At 50.1% G+C, this 16,009-nt stretch overlaps 9 protein-coding genes, besides 2 other annotated features; 2 read left to right on the forward strand and 7 right to left on the reverse strand.

The window, feature by feature from the left end:
- Window positions 1-120: 120 nt before the first annotated feature.
- RCC_01702 (uncharacterized protein) lies at window positions 121-1,873 on the forward strand (the record flags this gene model as incomplete). XM_023766991.1 has 3 exons in its annotated part: window positions 121-235; window positions 319-529; window positions 607-1,873. The coding sequence occupies 3 exons, from the start codon at window positions 121-123 to the stop codon at window positions 1,871-1,873; spliced, it is 1,593 nt and encodes a 530-aa protein (XP_023622759.1).
- Window positions 1,874-2,446: 573 nt separating this feature from the next.
- On the reverse strand, window positions 2,447-5,664 carry RCC_01703 (related to alpha-glucosidase b; the record flags this gene model as incomplete). XM_023766992.1 has 7 exons in its annotated part: window positions 2,447-3,123; window positions 3,175-3,444; window positions 3,500-3,728; window positions 3,782-4,147; window positions 4,200-5,017; window positions 5,071-5,521; window positions 5,584-5,664. 7 exons carry the CDS (start codon window positions 5,662-5,664, stop codon window positions 2,447-2,449), a joined length of 2,892 nt encoding a protein of 963 aa, XP_023622760.1.
- A 349-nt stretch (window positions 5,665-6,013) lies between these two features.
- Window positions 6,014-6,059: a sequence feature (Short protein (RCC_01704, CZT15866.1) was converted to a misc_feature.).
- Window positions 6,060-6,118: 59 nt separating this feature from the next.
- Window positions 6,119-6,150: a sequence feature (Short protein (RCC_01704, CZT15866.1) was converted to a misc_feature.).
- Window positions 6,151-6,486: 336 nt separating this feature from the next.
- Window positions 6,487-8,242, reverse strand: RCC_01705 (the record flags this gene model as incomplete). Of its 2 annotated transcripts, none has more annotated exons than XM_023766993.1 (4): window positions 6,487-6,780; window positions 6,830-7,699; window positions 7,768-7,828; window positions 8,160-8,242. In XM_023766993.1, 4 exons carry the CDS (start codon window positions 8,240-8,242, stop codon window positions 6,487-6,489), a joined length of 1,308 nt encoding a protein of 435 aa, XP_023622761.1. The 2 variants fall into 2 exon arrangements, with proteins under 2 accessions (XP_023622761.1, XP_023622762.1); XM_023766994.1 differs by lacking the exon at window positions 8,160-8,242 and adding an exon at window positions 8,111-8,113 and having other exon boundaries at window positions 7,768-7,863.
- Window positions 8,243-8,601: 359 nt separating this feature from the next.
- RCC_01707 (probable CRP-2 40S ribosomal protein S14) lies at window positions 8,602-9,301 on the forward strand (the record flags this gene model as incomplete). XM_023766995.1 has 4 exons in its annotated part: window positions 8,602-8,668; window positions 8,735-8,807; window positions 8,933-9,093; window positions 9,150-9,301. 4 exons carry the CDS (start codon window positions 8,602-8,604, stop codon window positions 9,299-9,301), a joined length of 453 nt encoding a protein of 150 aa, XP_023622763.1.
- Window positions 9,302-9,590: 289 nt separating this feature from the next.
- On the reverse strand, window positions 9,591-10,424 carry RCC_01708 (probable ubiquitin-protein ligase; the record flags this gene model as incomplete). The annotated part of the gene is made up of 1 exon (XM_023766996.1): window positions 9,591-10,424. One exon carries the CDS (start codon window positions 10,422-10,424, stop codon window positions 9,591-9,593), a length of 834 nt encoding a protein of 277 aa, XP_023622764.1.
- A 704-nt stretch (window positions 10,425-11,128) lies between these two features.
- RCC_01709 (uncharacterized protein) lies at window positions 11,129-11,991 on the reverse strand (the record flags this gene model as incomplete). XM_023766997.1 has 2 exons in its annotated part: window positions 11,129-11,203; window positions 11,257-11,991. 2 exons carry the CDS (start codon window positions 11,989-11,991, stop codon window positions 11,129-11,131), a joined length of 810 nt encoding a protein of 269 aa, XP_023622765.1.
- Window positions 11,992-14,588: 2,597 nt separating this feature from the next.
- On the reverse strand, window positions 14,589-14,766 carry RCC_01710 (uncharacterized protein; the record flags this gene model as incomplete). XM_023766998.1 has 2 exons in its annotated part: window positions 14,589-14,662; window positions 14,733-14,766. 2 exons carry the CDS (start codon window positions 14,764-14,766, stop codon window positions 14,589-14,591), a joined length of 108 nt encoding a protein of 35 aa, XP_023622766.1.
- Window positions 14,767-14,811: 45 nt separating this feature from the next.
- On the reverse strand, window positions 14,812-15,015 carry RCC_01711 (uncharacterized protein; the record flags this gene model as incomplete). XM_023766999.1 has 2 exons in its annotated part: window positions 14,812-14,830; window positions 14,909-15,015. The coding sequence occupies 2 exons, from the start codon at window positions 15,013-15,015 to the stop codon at window positions 14,812-14,814; spliced, it is 126 nt and encodes a 41-aa protein (XP_023622767.1).
- Window positions 15,016-15,452: 437 nt separating this feature from the next.
- On the reverse strand, window positions 15,453-15,852 carry RCC_01712 (uncharacterized protein; the record flags this gene model as incomplete). XM_023767000.1 has 3 exons in its annotated part: window positions 15,453-15,485; window positions 15,551-15,636; window positions 15,696-15,852. 3 exons carry the CDS (start codon window positions 15,850-15,852, stop codon window positions 15,453-15,455), a joined length of 276 nt encoding a protein of 91 aa, XP_023622768.1.
- Between the last annotated feature and the right edge of the window lie 157 nt (window positions 15,853-16,009).

Below are 16,009 nucleotides of genomic sequence, written 5' to 3' on the forward strand. Positions count from 1 at the left end.
GATCCATGCAATAATTAATCTTGGCACCTCCTCACCTCCCCCAGCAACTACCTTTAAAAGTGGGGCGAGAACTTGGATGTACCTTATCTCTTCTCAACGTTGTTGTTGTAAGATAATATTATGGGCCYCTACTATTCCCAAGGCAGTAATAACACGCACAACGCCATGTACCAAACGCTAGCCGTCAGCTCTAAAAGTCCGGGCGGCCTCGTTAGCAAGCAGAGCTGTCTGCCATGTATGTTGTTGTCCGTCAAGGGGGTCGCTCTTCACGCAGTAGCCCGTGTCTTTCCGCTGACTTATCAATTTCACTCACTGCAGGTCGGCGCAAGAAGAAGAAATGTGACGGCGTGGTACCTGTTTGTGGACTTTGTCAGAACAGCTACAAGCGAGACGACTGTATCTGGCTAGACTCTGAGAAGTTTCAACTCCACAGGAGGACGGCTACGACTTCCTCGAACGAGAATGTGATTGAATGCCGGCAGGTATTATTAGGCCATGAATTACCAGACGAACTCGTCAATGCTCTACCGTGAGTAGTGAGTGAGATATGACATCTTCTTGAAAGTTCGTCGGGCTAATCCGCATCAACTACCTTAGCTACCTCAGCCGAGAAGAGATATCCCAAGCAGCAAATACATTTCAGCTCAAAGCGCTCTGTAACAACCCTTCCTACGAACGCTCCTCAGTCTTACTTCTGGCACTTTCCCTGGCAATACAACATGAACCTCTAATGCACGCCTGGATCTCCTGTATCCTCCTCGCGACCTCGGATGACAACCCACAGCACCGACAACTATCAGTCATCCACTACAATCAAGCAGTCAGCGGACTCGGATCTGTAATTCTAGAGGACAGTCCCACAGCTGAATGGAAAAGAGCCACCGCACTCCTCTGCCATGCTATTGAACTCCTACAGCCCGTCCCCTCATCACATCTCGCTCGCTCACATCTCAAAGGCGCGCAATGTATGTTCAAATGGTCGGGACCAGAACCGGATATCCCGGAGTCAGAACACGGTACCTTACTCTTGGAGGCATATATTCTCCGAACGACTTTGAACTGCCTCTCCCAGCAAAACATGTACAGACACTTATCCCTCGACTATGTATCGAAACTCCTAGGAGCGCATCGATCAGCCATGGAACGACTCTCCTTGGACGTCACACCACAACATTGTCCATGGCTAGGAGCTCTAGGACCTGACCTGACGGAATTAATCTACAGAGTCTCCTGGATGATSGCAAATCGCTCCTCCTCCTCTACAAACAACAATCACCATCACCATCACCATCAGGATAATAGTAGTAGTAGTAGTAGGATATTAGCCGAAGCCTGGGATCGTTGCACTCAAGGTCTATTATCCGCATCCGCATCCGCAGCAGCCGGAACCAACAACTCCCACAACAACGACACAGACCATCATCATCGTCTTCTTCCAATATACACCCACCATGCCCGAACAATCCACTTTCTCGCCTGCCAAGCCCTCCTTGCAACTCTGATTCCTCCCGGGGAGGACGACGGCCAATGTGCATCATCATCATCATCATCATCATCATCACACAACACGATCCTCAGGCAATCATCTCACAGGGGCCTTGAAAGACTTGAATTTATTACAAGACCTGCTTGTAATGATGACACTCTTTTATGGCCTTTGGTGATTTTCGGGGCGCTTTTACGGGGGGATGATGATGATGATAGTGATGAATGGCATCGAAATTTGTGTGAGACTTTGATGGGTCGATATTCTGGGATTGTGCCTGCTTCTACTTTGATGAGTATTTTGAGTTTTTGGAAGAATGTGAGGGGGATTGGGGAGAGGAAGGAGAGGTTTGAGGATTGTTTGCTTTTGAGGCAGATTCTTTTTTGATTGGGGGTTTGGGTTGGGTTGGGTGTGGAAAAGTTATGTGTTGTATGTAGGATTAAGGGGTGTGTTTTTTGGGGATATGTATTCTTGGGGGATGGAATGCTGCGATACTTTTTTTTCTTGGATGGGGAGATTTTTAGGGTGATACTCTGGGGAATATGATCTTTTCTCAATAATGACTAGGGATGAGTGACTGATTAATGGATTGCCGAATGATGGATTGTAGTATCGTGTGGTCAAGGGAGTATTCCGAGGGCGGATTTACAGCCTCAGAAGGCTGTGTGCACATTTGTCTAACACACCAGTATCGTGCAGAAAATACATGGACAGCCTGCAGATTGGCGTATTTCCCAAGGGCCTGATGAAGTCAAGTAGTTGAGAGTAGAGTACTTGCAGATTAACAAACAGATACTTAGGGACCGACTAGGAGACGAGTGAATGCCAAGGAATGAATGAACGTACTTGAGGCCGTATAGCTCCGTAACCTCCACACGCTACCCTTAACTTTTACGGTAAGAAGCCGTCTAAACAGTAAGGTGCTTAGAAGCCATAAACCTGGTCTATGCACACCAGTAGCTAATAAGTCCTATCTAAAAAGACATACAGCTCAGCTTCACACGTCAACGGCACATCAACAAGCACACTAAGCTTCCAATTCTCCTCATCATATTCCGCACCCTCAACGCAATCCGGTTCCTCACCCACCCCAAGAATAGTAATCATCTCAATATGAACTGGCCCAGCATCATACTCAAAGGAGCCAGACATACTAAGACACCCATCCTTGTAATGGAAATCAATCTCCGAGACAGCATCCTGGACATTAGAGATTCCATCATCAAGGTAAAGTGAACCGCTCGCTTCACCATCCAGACCAGGTGCGACTACGATATTGAAACCTTTTGTTCGCAATGCTGTGGTCGTGTTGGCGCTTGTGATACGTTGGGGGTATATGATTCCGCCTTTGTAGTGGAGGGTAATGTCTTCGAGTTCGACGTCTGCGGAAACGAAAGTGCCCTCGCCGCGTACGGGCTTGCCGGTTCCCCATTCGTAGAAGATGTCGTTGGGAAGGTAGTATTCCACGCGTGTGGAGTTCTCTTCTGTGACTGGAGAGACGAGAATTCCTTCGCCGTAGAAAAATTGTAGGTCGATGGGGTATGTGTTGACGTCTGTGGGGTAGTTGAAGAAGAGAGGGTTTAATGAAGGTAGGCCGGTCTGATTCTGCTTGTACATTGCCGTGTAGATGTAATCGACTGTTCGTGACGTTAGCGAGAATTGGAATGGTGTTATGAGCTGCCACTTACGAAGCTGGTATCTAATAGAAATGGCATTTTGAGCAGCTCGAGTGACCGACTCCCAGCGGTAGAATTCCTGGTCATTTGCGGAGATTTCGGCATGGTTGCGGTAGAAGGTGTAGAAAGCTCCGAGAGTTGCCCATCTCGCGCATAGTGTTTCCGTAACGTTCCCGCCAAACCCACAAACATCAGATCCCACAAGCGGGACTTGGTATAGCGCTGCGAATTGCAGTATCTGAGAGATGGAAAAACGGTACTGGAACCACTCAGACAAGTTGTCTGTCAACGCCGTTAGCCTTGTTTATCTTTTGGAAATGGGACATCATTCACTCACCGCCAAGCCAGTGGGAGACGTCCTTTCCAGAGCCAGCAAAAGTGCTGCGAGTGATGACCATAGCACGTTCATTTGGACGTCTAGCAAGCATGGCTTGCTGCGATGTGGAAGACATCATGGCGCCGTACAAGTTGTGCGTGTCGTACTGGACAAGGCCGCCGTATTGGACAAGATCGGTGTCAGTCGTACCGTCAGCAAGAGTTGGGCCTGCACCATTTTGAATCATGTACTATGATGGACCTGTTAGAACATTTCAGAAATCAAAACACATGCAGCACTTACAGGGGGTAAGACCAGTTCGCGGTTGGGCAGACCAAGACATTCCTTTGGTCCACAGCCAGAACCAGTCGACTTGCCATTTTGCCAGCCAGTGCCAGCAGCACCATAGCCACCCTGACCCCATTGCTGGTACAGAGACTTCCAACGCCCTCCACCGCGCTCGGTCTGCCCATTGCTGGTCGAGCGTTTTATCATCACGACGCGCTTGGTTACATTTGTACCCTCTCCAGRGAAGTTTGGCTGAAGACTAGCTGGAAAGCCTGGAATAGGAGCGTCTGGTCCGTCACGAACCGGAGGTGGCATTGGAGGATCTCCATCGACCTCGGCAAAGTTCTCTGGAGTGGTGTTGTTACCAGGATAAGGACGGTTCTATACTGTATTAGCGCTGCTCAAGAATGGTCATGGCGGTGGTATTGCTCACGTAAAAGTTGGCTGGCTCATTCATGTCAATCCACAGAGCATCGATATCGGGACCGTTTGTGCCATCGAAGAACTGAAGGAACAATTCGCTCCAGTACTGTTGCGACTTAGGATTAAACCAATCAGGGAAGTAGCTCTGCCCAGCCCACACAACGCCCTCGTATGGAGCACTGTCGTTGTCGTTGATAAAGATTCCCTGGTCGAGACCTTTGGTCAGAGCTGTGTTCCTCTCTGTCTCAACAGAGTAGACAGCAGGATCCACCATGACAATGTAATGCTGATCTCTTGCGTGGATTGTGTCCACAAGATCCTTTACAAGGTCAGCCGGGAAGCGTTCCGGATCAAGTGTGAAGATTCGGCGCAGCTCCATGTAGTCAATGTCAGTCCACATGGTCTCCAGCGGAATACCGGCTGCAGAGTAGTTCGCTACAACGGCAGCAACGTTGTACACGTCCTGATAGCCGTATCTGCATTGGTGGAATCCCAGTCCCCAGTAAGGAGACATTTGTGGCAATTGAGTGATCTCTGCATATTGCTGAGCAACCTCCTTGGGACCAGGACCGGCAACGAAGTAAAAGTCAAGTACTCCGCCAATGATGTTGTATTCCAGATATTGGTTTCCGCCGGCGTTATCCAGATATATGTCCATGCCGTTGGAGTTGAGGAGGAAGACACCGTGGGTGGCATTACCACGATGATCAAAGTAAATGGGGTGAGCACCATAAAGGTTTTGTCCTTGAGGGGTACCGTACGCATCTCGCGTGTAGATGGTTCGGGTATAATTCGTCGTGTTCAGCATGAACTTGTCGCTGTGCTCGCCTGTATACGATTATCAATCAATGCTTCAACGGGAGGATTGATCTTTTGCTTACCCAATCCGTAAAGGTGAGGACGTTCCGGTAGGCTTGTTTTGATGTACACATATTGCCTTTCAAATACCAGCTGGTTGCCAGTCGTATCGAAGAGTACCTCACCAGTGTCTGTCCGCGACACTGAGAAGGCGAAAGGGCTGGCGTTGAAATTGAACTTCAGCTTCGAGTTCTTTGGTGAGGTCCATTGTCCGTAGCCAGGGCGCGGGAAGACAGCATCAGGCACTTGGTACACTGTGTTGTTGGTGTCCAGAATCTTGACATGAAGTCGATCTTGTGTTTGGTACTCGACCTCTAGCTTCAGGTCCTTTAAATCAGTGCCGTAGACGTTACAAGCATCGCCAGCGAGTGAAAGATCGGCGTAGAATCCAGATTTGGTCTCCCACTGTTTGGTGGCAACATAGCCAGGGCATGCAGTAAGGTTCTTTTCGAACAAATCACGACGCGGTCTGTCCTGTAAAGGCAGGTCTTATTAGCTTCAACTTCAGGATATGTAGGTTTGGCTTCAGGTCATACCAACGGAGCCACACCCGCTTCACTTTGAGCGACAACTGTGCCCGCGAAAGCAGTAGCCACTGCCAATATTCTGCCCCACATAATATATAGTCAAACGGGAGAATTAGGCGCCGAACATACGCGCTTTGCATTTCTCATGAATGAGGCGGGAGACGTGATACTTGTACCAATGCCTGTAAAAAAGCCAAGCAAACAATGGATAGCCCGGCATGGAATGTTGCACCGTGCCCTAGTATCACAGACACGTGCTGTATGGTCCTTGCGATCCAAACATGCCGATCGTGTCTGATTCAAGGCATTAATGGAATCCTCTGAGATGTCATCGCGCGTGGAATGCGAACTTTCGATKCGCCGGAGTGAATTTCGGCCTCTTTCTCGTCGACAATGTGGAGTCTCCGCACGCTTAGCCTCCACAACTTGAGGGGTAAAATCAACGTGGCCGGGTAAGAAGGTTGGAAGTCATACATCCGGTTGGTCTACTGTGCAGTTCGCATCAGCGTGACCGTAGATGCCAAGGCGTGTTGTGGGACCATACCGCAATAACAACACCGAAAATGGCTCCGTCATGCTGCGGGATGCTACTGTGGGAAAGTGAGAGTCAGCAATCGCGGAGAGTGTGCACTTCGCGTATCGCGGGTGGTAGTTGATACTAGGTATGCGATACTTGTTCGATCAGCCCAACTAATACAATCGGAAGAGGTGCGCCGTGTATGCATCTCTCAATTTGATACTGTTCTCTCAAAAATCAGATGCAGGACCACGAGGTACCTGCACTGCCTGACTGTGAACAGGCTCATATGCTTGTTCAACAAGGACCATCAACACGCTGCATGCGTCCAATTTCGGTCCAGCTGTTGAGTTGGCTCCCTCTTGCGGCACTCGCAAAAGCACCGATCAAGACATTCATTTCTTCCGCCTCTCCTTCAAATTCTCTTCGATGGTCCGGATCATCTCATTGCCAATCTTGGTCGCTTCTGCGAACCTTGGCGCAAAGTAGGTCTGAATCTTCTCAAACTTCTCCCGATATCCTTCCATATTACCCAGATCGACTCTCTCACTCCAATCTCTAGCAGCAAAAGTGAACTCCAGATCATCGGCACGGAATGACTCGTCTTCGATGGCAGTTTCAATGCATTCGTTGAGGATGGCGGGGGATTTGTAGACATACTCGGTGATGCCAAGCCAAAGACGGAAGAGCTACAAGCCGTCAGCAAAGCCAAGATGTATGCTTAATGATACCACCTACCGGCGTAGAGCAAATCATATGATCATAAGGTACGATCCCGAGTTTCCACCAGCAGTCCACCATAGCCAGTAGACTAAGATGATTGTTCTTCATTCTCTGCGCCGGCTTCTCTCCCAAGCTGAAACGATCCAACAATTCGTCCTGCAGGAGCAAGTCATCTTGGGCATCGTGACCTTCAGCGGGCTCTCCAAACACAGCTTTGCGCGCTGTGTGTATCCGTTCCGTAAATTCTTTCCTGTTCCCGCTCAGCATGAGTTTGAAAAGCTCCGTCACACTCTGTGCGTATTGTCTAATCTGTCTTTTTGCGCTGGGGTTCAAGATCGCGAGACCGGCATACACGTGCCACTTGTTACTGTAGATGCGCATCGTGAGATTGATTTTGACATTCTCAATACCACCAATGTATCGAGGGATCTCCCAAGGAAACTGATTGTTCGCGTGCCACGCAGTACCCATGGACAGGAATGCGGCGTGAGTTACAGCTTGTGTATCGGCGGTGATGCGGTCGTGCTTTTCGGCGGAAAGGTATACGAACTTGCTCTCGAAGCAACTGAGGATGGTCTCGACGAGCTTGACTGATTTCGGAGAGGCGCGATGGTCGATGATGACTAGCGGCTGACCTTTGGGGTTGACGCCAGGTCCGTGGAGAGAGTGGCAGGACACAATTTCGACGTCCGCTGGGAGGTGTTTCTCAAAGGCTGCGATTTCAGGAGCTTTGGTAGAAGTCTGACCACCGACGATGGCACCCTGCTTGGTTGAAGGACCATAGGCTGCGACAATAGCATCAATGTTCTTTGCTTCGACAGAGTACATGATCCAGTCACTGCTGCGGGATACGAGGTGGCCATTTTGAAAGATTTGAATGTTTTTCTGCGGTAGAGGCCGTTCAGCACGGGTGATACATGGCTATATACTGGGCTTGGAAAGAGGGTTCGTACTCTACTGGCGAACTCTGCCTTCAATTCCTCGTACTTTGTCGGCTGGTCGCAAGCATGTACTCTGTAGAGTACGTGTAAGCGAATGTCTATGTAAATCTGAGATGAGTTAGCTGAAGTCCAAGCCAATTCATGTTGTGCATAATTGTGTGATGAACGAGTGGCGGTCAGTCATAAGTTTTTAGGTAGCTGAGTGTTTACATCAGTGACAGCCGTGAGGTCAACGGCTTGCAAGACGCCCGCCGCTGATACCCCACAGCCATGCTCGAGCCAAATGCCTCAGAAGTCATCTTTCCTTGGGGGTGTGTGTGGAGTTGGTGGAGGTTGGTGAGGAGTGCAAGCTTACCATTTGAAGGGAGCTGTGAAGTCGCGCAGGACTGATCGCAGCAACTCACTTCCATCCAGCGTCGCTGATTTTCCGAGCATACATCTTCCCCATGTCGCCCATGCCAATGATGCCCACCACAGTATCGTCCATGTTGGCGGAGGAAGATGATATTAGTCGAGATGTTGAATAGGAAAAGAAATCTGATCCGCTCAGCTCGCCGATCCTGTCTTCATCGCCACCAAGCTTGAACGCCCAATCTTGAGATACAGATCATCAAGCTGTGCGGCTGGTTTGTGCTCCGAGAACACGCGATGTTGTCGTGATGGAGAGGGATGAAAGAAGTGCAGAGCAAGAGCAAAGTCGAGGAGGTTTTCTTCGCTAGCGTCTGCACGGCCTTGGCAGTCAGTTTCGCCGACGACGAAGCCCACTTGCTTCAATTTCTCACTTCAGATCTTCCTTTTGCAGCGACAGTCAAGTCTACACCGTCCAACTCACCCACACCAGCAACAATGGCTCCCAAGAAGGTCCAGCGTGCCGTTACGGAGAACATCTCCCTCGGCCCCAATGTGCGCGAAGGTGAGCAAATGCAGCTACATACATCTCCAACACCTTTGCGCCAATACTGATATGACTTCCCTCCAGGCGAGCTCGTTTTCGGCGTCGCCCGCATCTTTGCCTCGTTCAACGACACCTTCGTGCACGTCACCGATCTCTCGTACGTTTGAAAAAGCATTGCATACAATACACCACACCCGGGTCTCGTGCGAAAATGCCGAGTCCGGTTAGAGGGGCTGTTGCATTTCCATAAGATGGTTCATAGGCTAACCTGGGTGATTCCAGTGGCCGCGAAACCATCAGCCGTGTTACCGGTGGCATGAAGGTCAAGGCCGACCGTGACGAGTCCTCCCCATACGCCGCCATGTTGGCTGCTCAGGACGTCGCCATTCGCTGCAAGGAGTTGGGCATCACTGCCCTTCACGTCAAGATCCGGGCTACCGGTGGTAAGTTGGGGTGGATGTCGTAATACAAAAGTAATGATCCTAACATTTTCTCCCAGGTAACGGCACCAAGACCCCTGGCCCAGGTGCCCAGTCTGCTCTCCGCGCTCTTGCCCGCTCCGGCATGAAGATCGGCCGCATCGAGGATGTTACCCCAACCCCATCCGACTCTACCCGGAGAAAGGGTGGTCGCCGTGGTCGTCGTCTGTGAGCAACTCGTGTGTTATATACGCGTGCTTTGCATTTGGTGGAAATGGCATGGAAAAAGTTTGARCATTTGCTATACCTGTGACGCTCCCGCGGAAGACGGCTTTCAAAAAGAAGGACCTGGCCTCCAATGTGCTGTTGCGTAGTCACATAGAACGAAGCAATGCGAGATGATCAATCCAAGAGTCAAAAGTTACATTATCGTGGCACATCGCGTGCAGAGTGAACGTTACGCCATCGATCCAGATCCTCCTAACGCCTCGCTAATCCCATGCAATTATCTCCGTGATGCACTAGTAGTTCTCCTGCTCCTTCAGCAGCCTGGCAGCGATGACATACGCGAACAGCACTCCGCCCACCAGGTAGTACTTGTTGCGCGCCATGAATGTCTGAGGCACAGCGTTTGCAGCGTGTCTTGCCGCATTCCCACCCCTCAACGCCGCACTCTGCGCCTCGTCAATGGTCCGTCGTACCACACCGTCGCCGATCTCCCTGATCTCTGGCACGTCCTTCTTACCCGTCTGCGGGTCAATCTTCTCTTCCCGCATCCACTTCCAGTTCTCCTCGTCAATCTCAGGCCATTGCTCTTTGAATCGCTTTCCACCATCACCGGCTTTGATCGCACCAAATCCCCGACCGTTGCTGCTCTTGACGTTGCCACCCTCCAGGCTGCGATCCGTGCTTCCGCCTCCTGTTGAATTCCACCATCGCGATCGCGCAGCCAGTATTTTTCGCTCTGCTTCTGTGCCACTGATAGATCCTGTCGTCATCTCCTCACTCGTCATGAAACTCAGGACACCAAGGAGAATCGTTGAGACTTCCCATGCAGGGTTGAAACTCTTGGGGTGAAAGTCGCTGATGGAGAGACATAGGCGCTCGGAGCATCGGAAACGCCCGCTAGGAGTGTGCATGCGGATCGCCGGAGGTGCGAAAGGGTAATCTGAAGGGAAGTTGAGGGTGCCCCAGTATTGGCCATTGTGGTATGGTGTGCCAGGTGGGCCGGTGAGGATGTAGTGCCATTCCAGGATGTTTGACTCTGAAGGATGAGCGGAGATGAACTCGGGAGGTGATGCCGCAATGGCTGCGTATTCGCGCGTAAGACGCTTGTGGGCGGCTCGTGTGGCCATGATTGTGACTGCGGCAGAGAGCGGAGTTGCTGAAGGATCGAAGGCCTTGCACGTTGTTGTGGATGTTCTGGTGTTGGGGATCTCCAATGGAGGCGTATCTTTTGACAAATGAGCGGCCTGGGTGAACGCTGCTGAGTTGCTTTGCTGCTGTCAAATGCGGCTTGCAAGCGTGCGGGCGAATGAACGGAAGTGCATGTGATCGTTCAAGTTGCCTCCACTAAAATGTAAAATGATGTAAGCTACTAAATTTGCTTGGGGCTGCGCTAATGATGTCGGGCTCCCGAGGCTTGCTTCTCCCGCTCACGCTTTCATTGCGGACTGCTACGATATTCTCACTTTCCTCTGGGCACGACCAAAGGCGTCGAGAAACCTCGCAGAACTCGTCGCTCAATAGAGTCATGGTAAGTAGAGACATGTCACATTGAAACCGTTGTTCATAGTGCGTCTGTACACTTGACCTCGGATGTATGAAGGTCCCATTGAAAGACATCCCATACATGGAAATGCTCCGAATCTAAGCTAGTCTTAGCACCTCTCAAGTCACCCAGATGGTCGTTGTGTCTTCGATCCACATTCTGCCAGCACAGCCGATGCTTCAATATTCCTCAATTCCCGCAATAGCAGCCTTGGCCTGATCATACACGCCGCTGGTAGCGCACGACGAGTAAACTCAAAGGCGCAGTGAAATTTCAGTCATTGCGTTGTTATTTCTGCGTCTGACGCTCTTTCTTTTCCTTCACCCAAGCAACGATCTTGTGCAGAGCGGAAATGTCGTGCTCCTACTATGCGTTAGTAAAGGTCAGCGGTAAGCATCTGCGATTTGCAGACGCACTTTCTTCGAGACATCAAACTCTTCGTCGATCCATTCTGGTGTCCCTGCAGACAGGAGTTGCTCGCCGAACTTCTTGGATGAACCCCAATCGATGATGATCGGTTCGTCTCGCTCGTTAAGGGCAATGTTAGATGGGTTAAGATCGTTGTGTGCAAAGCCAAGCCCGTGAACGTGTCCTACTGCAGCTTGTAGCTGGCTTTCGAAAGCACACACATCAAAAGCGGTTACGTCGTCGAGAAACCGATGATCCAAGATTTTGGGTTGTCGCTGAAGAACAATCCCGGTAAGGTAACCGCGTTCGATTTTGCAGCTATGGTAAAGCACGATATTTGGATGAGGATAATCTATCAGGAACTCGAGGGTTTCGACCTCGTCCATTAGCATTTGCGGTACATATGGCGCGTAGTTCTCGTTCAGTAAAGCGTGTACTTGCGGACGTTTCACAAAGCATGTAATCGGGTCGGTCGTTGCTGCCGGCGTGACGTGCTCTGGTACCCGGGGAAACGCTTTCTCGTCGGGAACAACCGTAAGCGCCGAGTTCAAGTCTGACACCGTGAGCTCATATTTTCGCACGTCGTCCTTCTGCCCAATCCAGACATGATCAGTCGAATCGAAGTGGGTAAAGCGTGAGCACTTGAATTCGTCGGTCTCTGTGCTCCACACTTCGAACAATTGGACATCTGCTTTGGAGCTGATGCCGGGTCCGGGGTTGATCGAGCACAAAGGATTCATCATTGATCTGTGATAACAAGGGTTGCAGGAAGAATGTTGTAGAGCAGTTTCTGGAAGGAGCTTTCAATATGAAGCCAAGATTCGCCTTGGCTTTTGTGGCAGAAGAGCCTATTACGATCATCAGCAATTCATTTCGTAGACAGAGTGATGCTATCAATATAGGCCCTCTCTCCCTTGTCATATGCGAATGCAATGCAATGGTCTATGTGTTCTGACACTGTATCATTGATAGGGTGGCGTCTGGAGCCGGCGCGGCCCGCTAGCGTCCGGAGGGGAATCGGTCAGCTTTTCGAAATGCGATTTGCATTCAACATTACATTACAAAAAGTGAGCATGTCAGACACTCCGACGCCTATGCCAAAATTTTGACGGACCAGAGTCGCGTGCCGTGTTCGGGGATGACGTCTTGCTACTTCGTTCGTACTGCGTACGATCAGATTTGATGAGATCAGTTACACCGAAGAGACCGCTCAGTGTTGCCGTATACACGACTCCTTGCTAGCGTCACCTCACTCGTGTCTTCGAGCTTCCGCTCCATCGACTGCGACTCTGGGTGTTACCACAGCTACTTTACTAAACTGGTGTACAATTGGAGCAGCAAGATCGCAGAACCTAATCTCTCGATGCTCGAACACTCTTTTCCCGGACCTTTCGACGGTATCCCTTATTTTATGTGCTGTCGCATCGCGTCGAAGCTATTTCTGTCCGCAAAGCCAAGTACATTAGCAGGGACTCCCTTCGACCCCTGCCGCAGGAATGTAAGAGTACCTACCTAGGTTGTATCTTAATAACAACTTGACTGAGATCTCACCTCGACTTTCCTGTTCCACATTCTCGGCGTTTCAGACCATTGAACAGCAGCACAAGCACTTCAACAGACATCTTCTCTATTTGACACTTCATCTTCCTCGTCCGTAACCCATCCATCCATTATCCAATCAATAAAATCAACATGCACACCAAAATGCTGGCCGGCTTCATACTCGCACTCGTCTCAACGACCCTTGCTGCAGCATTTCCGCCACCAGAAGACCTGAAGGATCCAAAAGGACCAAAGTGTACCCCGGAGCGCATTTGTGCCGACTTTGTCAACGATTGTGGCAGGATGTACGGAGGCTGCTTCACGCTGGCCTGTAAAGGCGACCCTTGGCCCACTTTCACTCCACCGTCTTGCCCAGAGGACTCAAATTCGACCAACTCGGGTACGTCGACTTGATCGAATGATCGGGTGACGTCGACCGAAGTTTGGCGACGCGTTTTCGGAGGTGAGTATCAGTTGCAGTTCACGATCATAGCGATCGCCTGTCTGCAAAGGAGGGGAGTTCAAACATAGCTTACTTATCTGCGTGCGACAGCAGCCTTCCTAGGATTATTATACGGCATGATGCTGGTTTTGGAGAGAACGCCGGTCGAGAGAGCGACACCTGGGAATTGAGAAAGCTGTTATCAAGAGACTTGATTGCGCTGAATTATGGCAGCAATGAAGGATTGGAGTTACTACGGTACGAGGAAGCCTGTTGTAAATTCTATTGCAGTATCGAAACATACTCCATGCAGAGTCGGGGAGATACGTTGCAGTGCACCTTGCCAGTCGAGGACATAATATATACCCGGGTTCCTAGATCACACCCTCTAGCCGACCCTCTCAGCGCGTCGACTTATCCCACGTTTGAACAGCATGAACAAGCAAGGCTCTCGCTCGAGTGCCGCCCACAGAATCGTCACGAGTATACACAGCTACAACCCAGGGGCTGCGAGCGAACCGCTCGTCCCGCAAATTTCGATTACTAATGGTACTTTYAGAGTCTAGCGTGCCTGGCATTTACATCCAAGTCGAACATTTTTTCATTCTTTCCCACTGCGTTGATACGATGTGCAATGAGCACCCTAGAGGCCCCGCGAGCGACGCGTGCCACCGGTCATCGTAGACTGGAAACCTCGGGGCGTCGGCGCCATGCTCGCTTTCACCTCTTCAAGTTTCATCGGGCTTATGGAAGATGGATGTTCTGTGCTCAAGTATCCGTATAACCCTAACGACCGAGAATCGATGAATGCTCTGCAAGAAGAGGCCTTCCGCTACCGTTATCTTGGCCGACATGACAATCTAGTCACTTTCAAAGGTATAAGCAATGACGGACTTATTCTAGAGTACTGCGAAAAAGGAGCTTTGTGCGATGTGGTCAGCGACCTAAACCAAAGCCAGAAGATAGCTATTAGAGAACAGATAGCTCGAGTGCTCGTTCATCTTCACACTCAAAACTACATCCACGGCGATCTCAATACTCAGAATGTGTTCGTAACATCTGACTGGACAGCAAAAATCGGCGATCTGCAAGGACAGCTCAATGAYTCCGACGGAAACGTCAAGATCCCAGCGACGGCCGAAAACAATGCCAAGTCGCGCCTTCCAGGGCCGGGACCAGACGACGACTTCTCAATTCAGACGGACATATTTGCATTTGGAACGTTGTTATACCATGTCTGGTATGGTCATCCGCCATTTCCAGAGCTAGATGCTCTCCGCGATGGAGATGACATCCAGGCCAAATATAGCAGAGGGGAGTTTTCAATCGATGCAGACGCTGTTGGCTTGGAGAAGGTCATCTGGGGCTGCTGGAATTCGATATATGCCAGCGCAAGCGAGATCTTGGAGGATATTTGCTTCGTAGGCCATCTGGAGCTCCAGGGATCAGTCTCAGAGACAGCATGTTGTGCGGATGTAACATGATGTAAACATGGCATACGTTGAAAGGTTTTGACTGGAGAGGTAAACCCCATCGCATTTCATAACCAGCAAAAGTGGAGGAGAACACTCCAGWGGTATTAGGCGCGGACATCGTGGCTATATTGTTTTGATAATCAGCAAAAGTGGGAGAGGATACCCCGGCGATATGAAGCGCCGAAAATGCGAGCATCTTACACTGAGAATTCAGCCCGCGCAATATGCTCCTGAATGCTAGAATGAATCAATTGTGGCTCGCAGCTCGTTGATAGCTCTTTCAGATAGACTTGGTTGGGTTGAATCATGGCGGAAACACAGGAGTGGAGCTATCAAGGCGTAGAGGTATGACAAGAGAAAGAGAGTCCGGCATGAAGTATGGGGCGGTGTTTGGATATACTTCTGTCCGTGTCAATTGGACTGCACCATCGCACACAACAATCCCATCACGCCTATTGACAACGCAGCGGGACTCTACAGTTCGTTCAAGACGCTCAGCAACGTGAAATGACGATATATACGACATCTACAGCCTTGCTCAACGCCGTCGCCCCTTTAATCGCTACCCCAACACTAACCCTAATGCTGACACCAAAATCACTAGACACAACGCACCGATGAACACACACATGAGACAGCAACAGGACTTGCACATTGCGAATAGTAGAATGAAGATGTCATTCCGTCTCTCTATCTGATTATTAACAAATTACATCCCCAAAACCATCCAACTCTCCAAAAGCATTCAAGGAGCAGAGCAGAGAAGAGCATCACCATCCTATCAATCCAATTASCCATCGCCCCTACCTCACACCAAGACATTAAGAAGAAAGAAAAACTCACAAGAGGAAGAGTGCAGCAGTAAGCCGAAAGCCCAGATTTAGCGCAATTCTTCTCGAGTCCAGCAGCAGTGTGGACTTCAGCAGTTGCTACGAGAAAACGGTCAGCCTTTAAATAACAATTTCCCGTTGGATCGATCTGAGCTTACGAGCTGAGCATGTCAAGGCAAGAATGCCATCCGCGTCGAGTTGGCRACATTGAGGCGTGTCGAGGGAAGGGCAAACTTGGTGAGGACCACGCTTAGTCCGGAGATGGGCTGGAGTAGCGGCTACGAGGGCAGCGAAGGCGAGGATGAGGAATTGCATGTTGAAGATTTGGTGTGGTTTGGGGATTTGTTGGTTGAGATTGGAGGGAATGTAGTTGAGTGATTTGTTGGATGAGATGCGAAGACGGTTGTGATGTTGATGAGATCCCACAATATCGTAGTCCTCGAGGGACCTTATATGTGCTTTCTGTCTACCT

The sequence above is a fragment of the Ramularia collo-cygni genome (assembly GCF_900074925.1).
Source record: "Ramularia collo-cygni strain URUG2 genome assembly, contig: RCC_scaffold02, whole genome shotgun sequence".
NCBI classification, from domain to species: domain Eukaryota; kingdom Fungi; phylum Ascomycota; class Dothideomycetes; order Mycosphaerellales; family Mycosphaerellaceae; genus Ramularia; species Ramularia collo-cygni.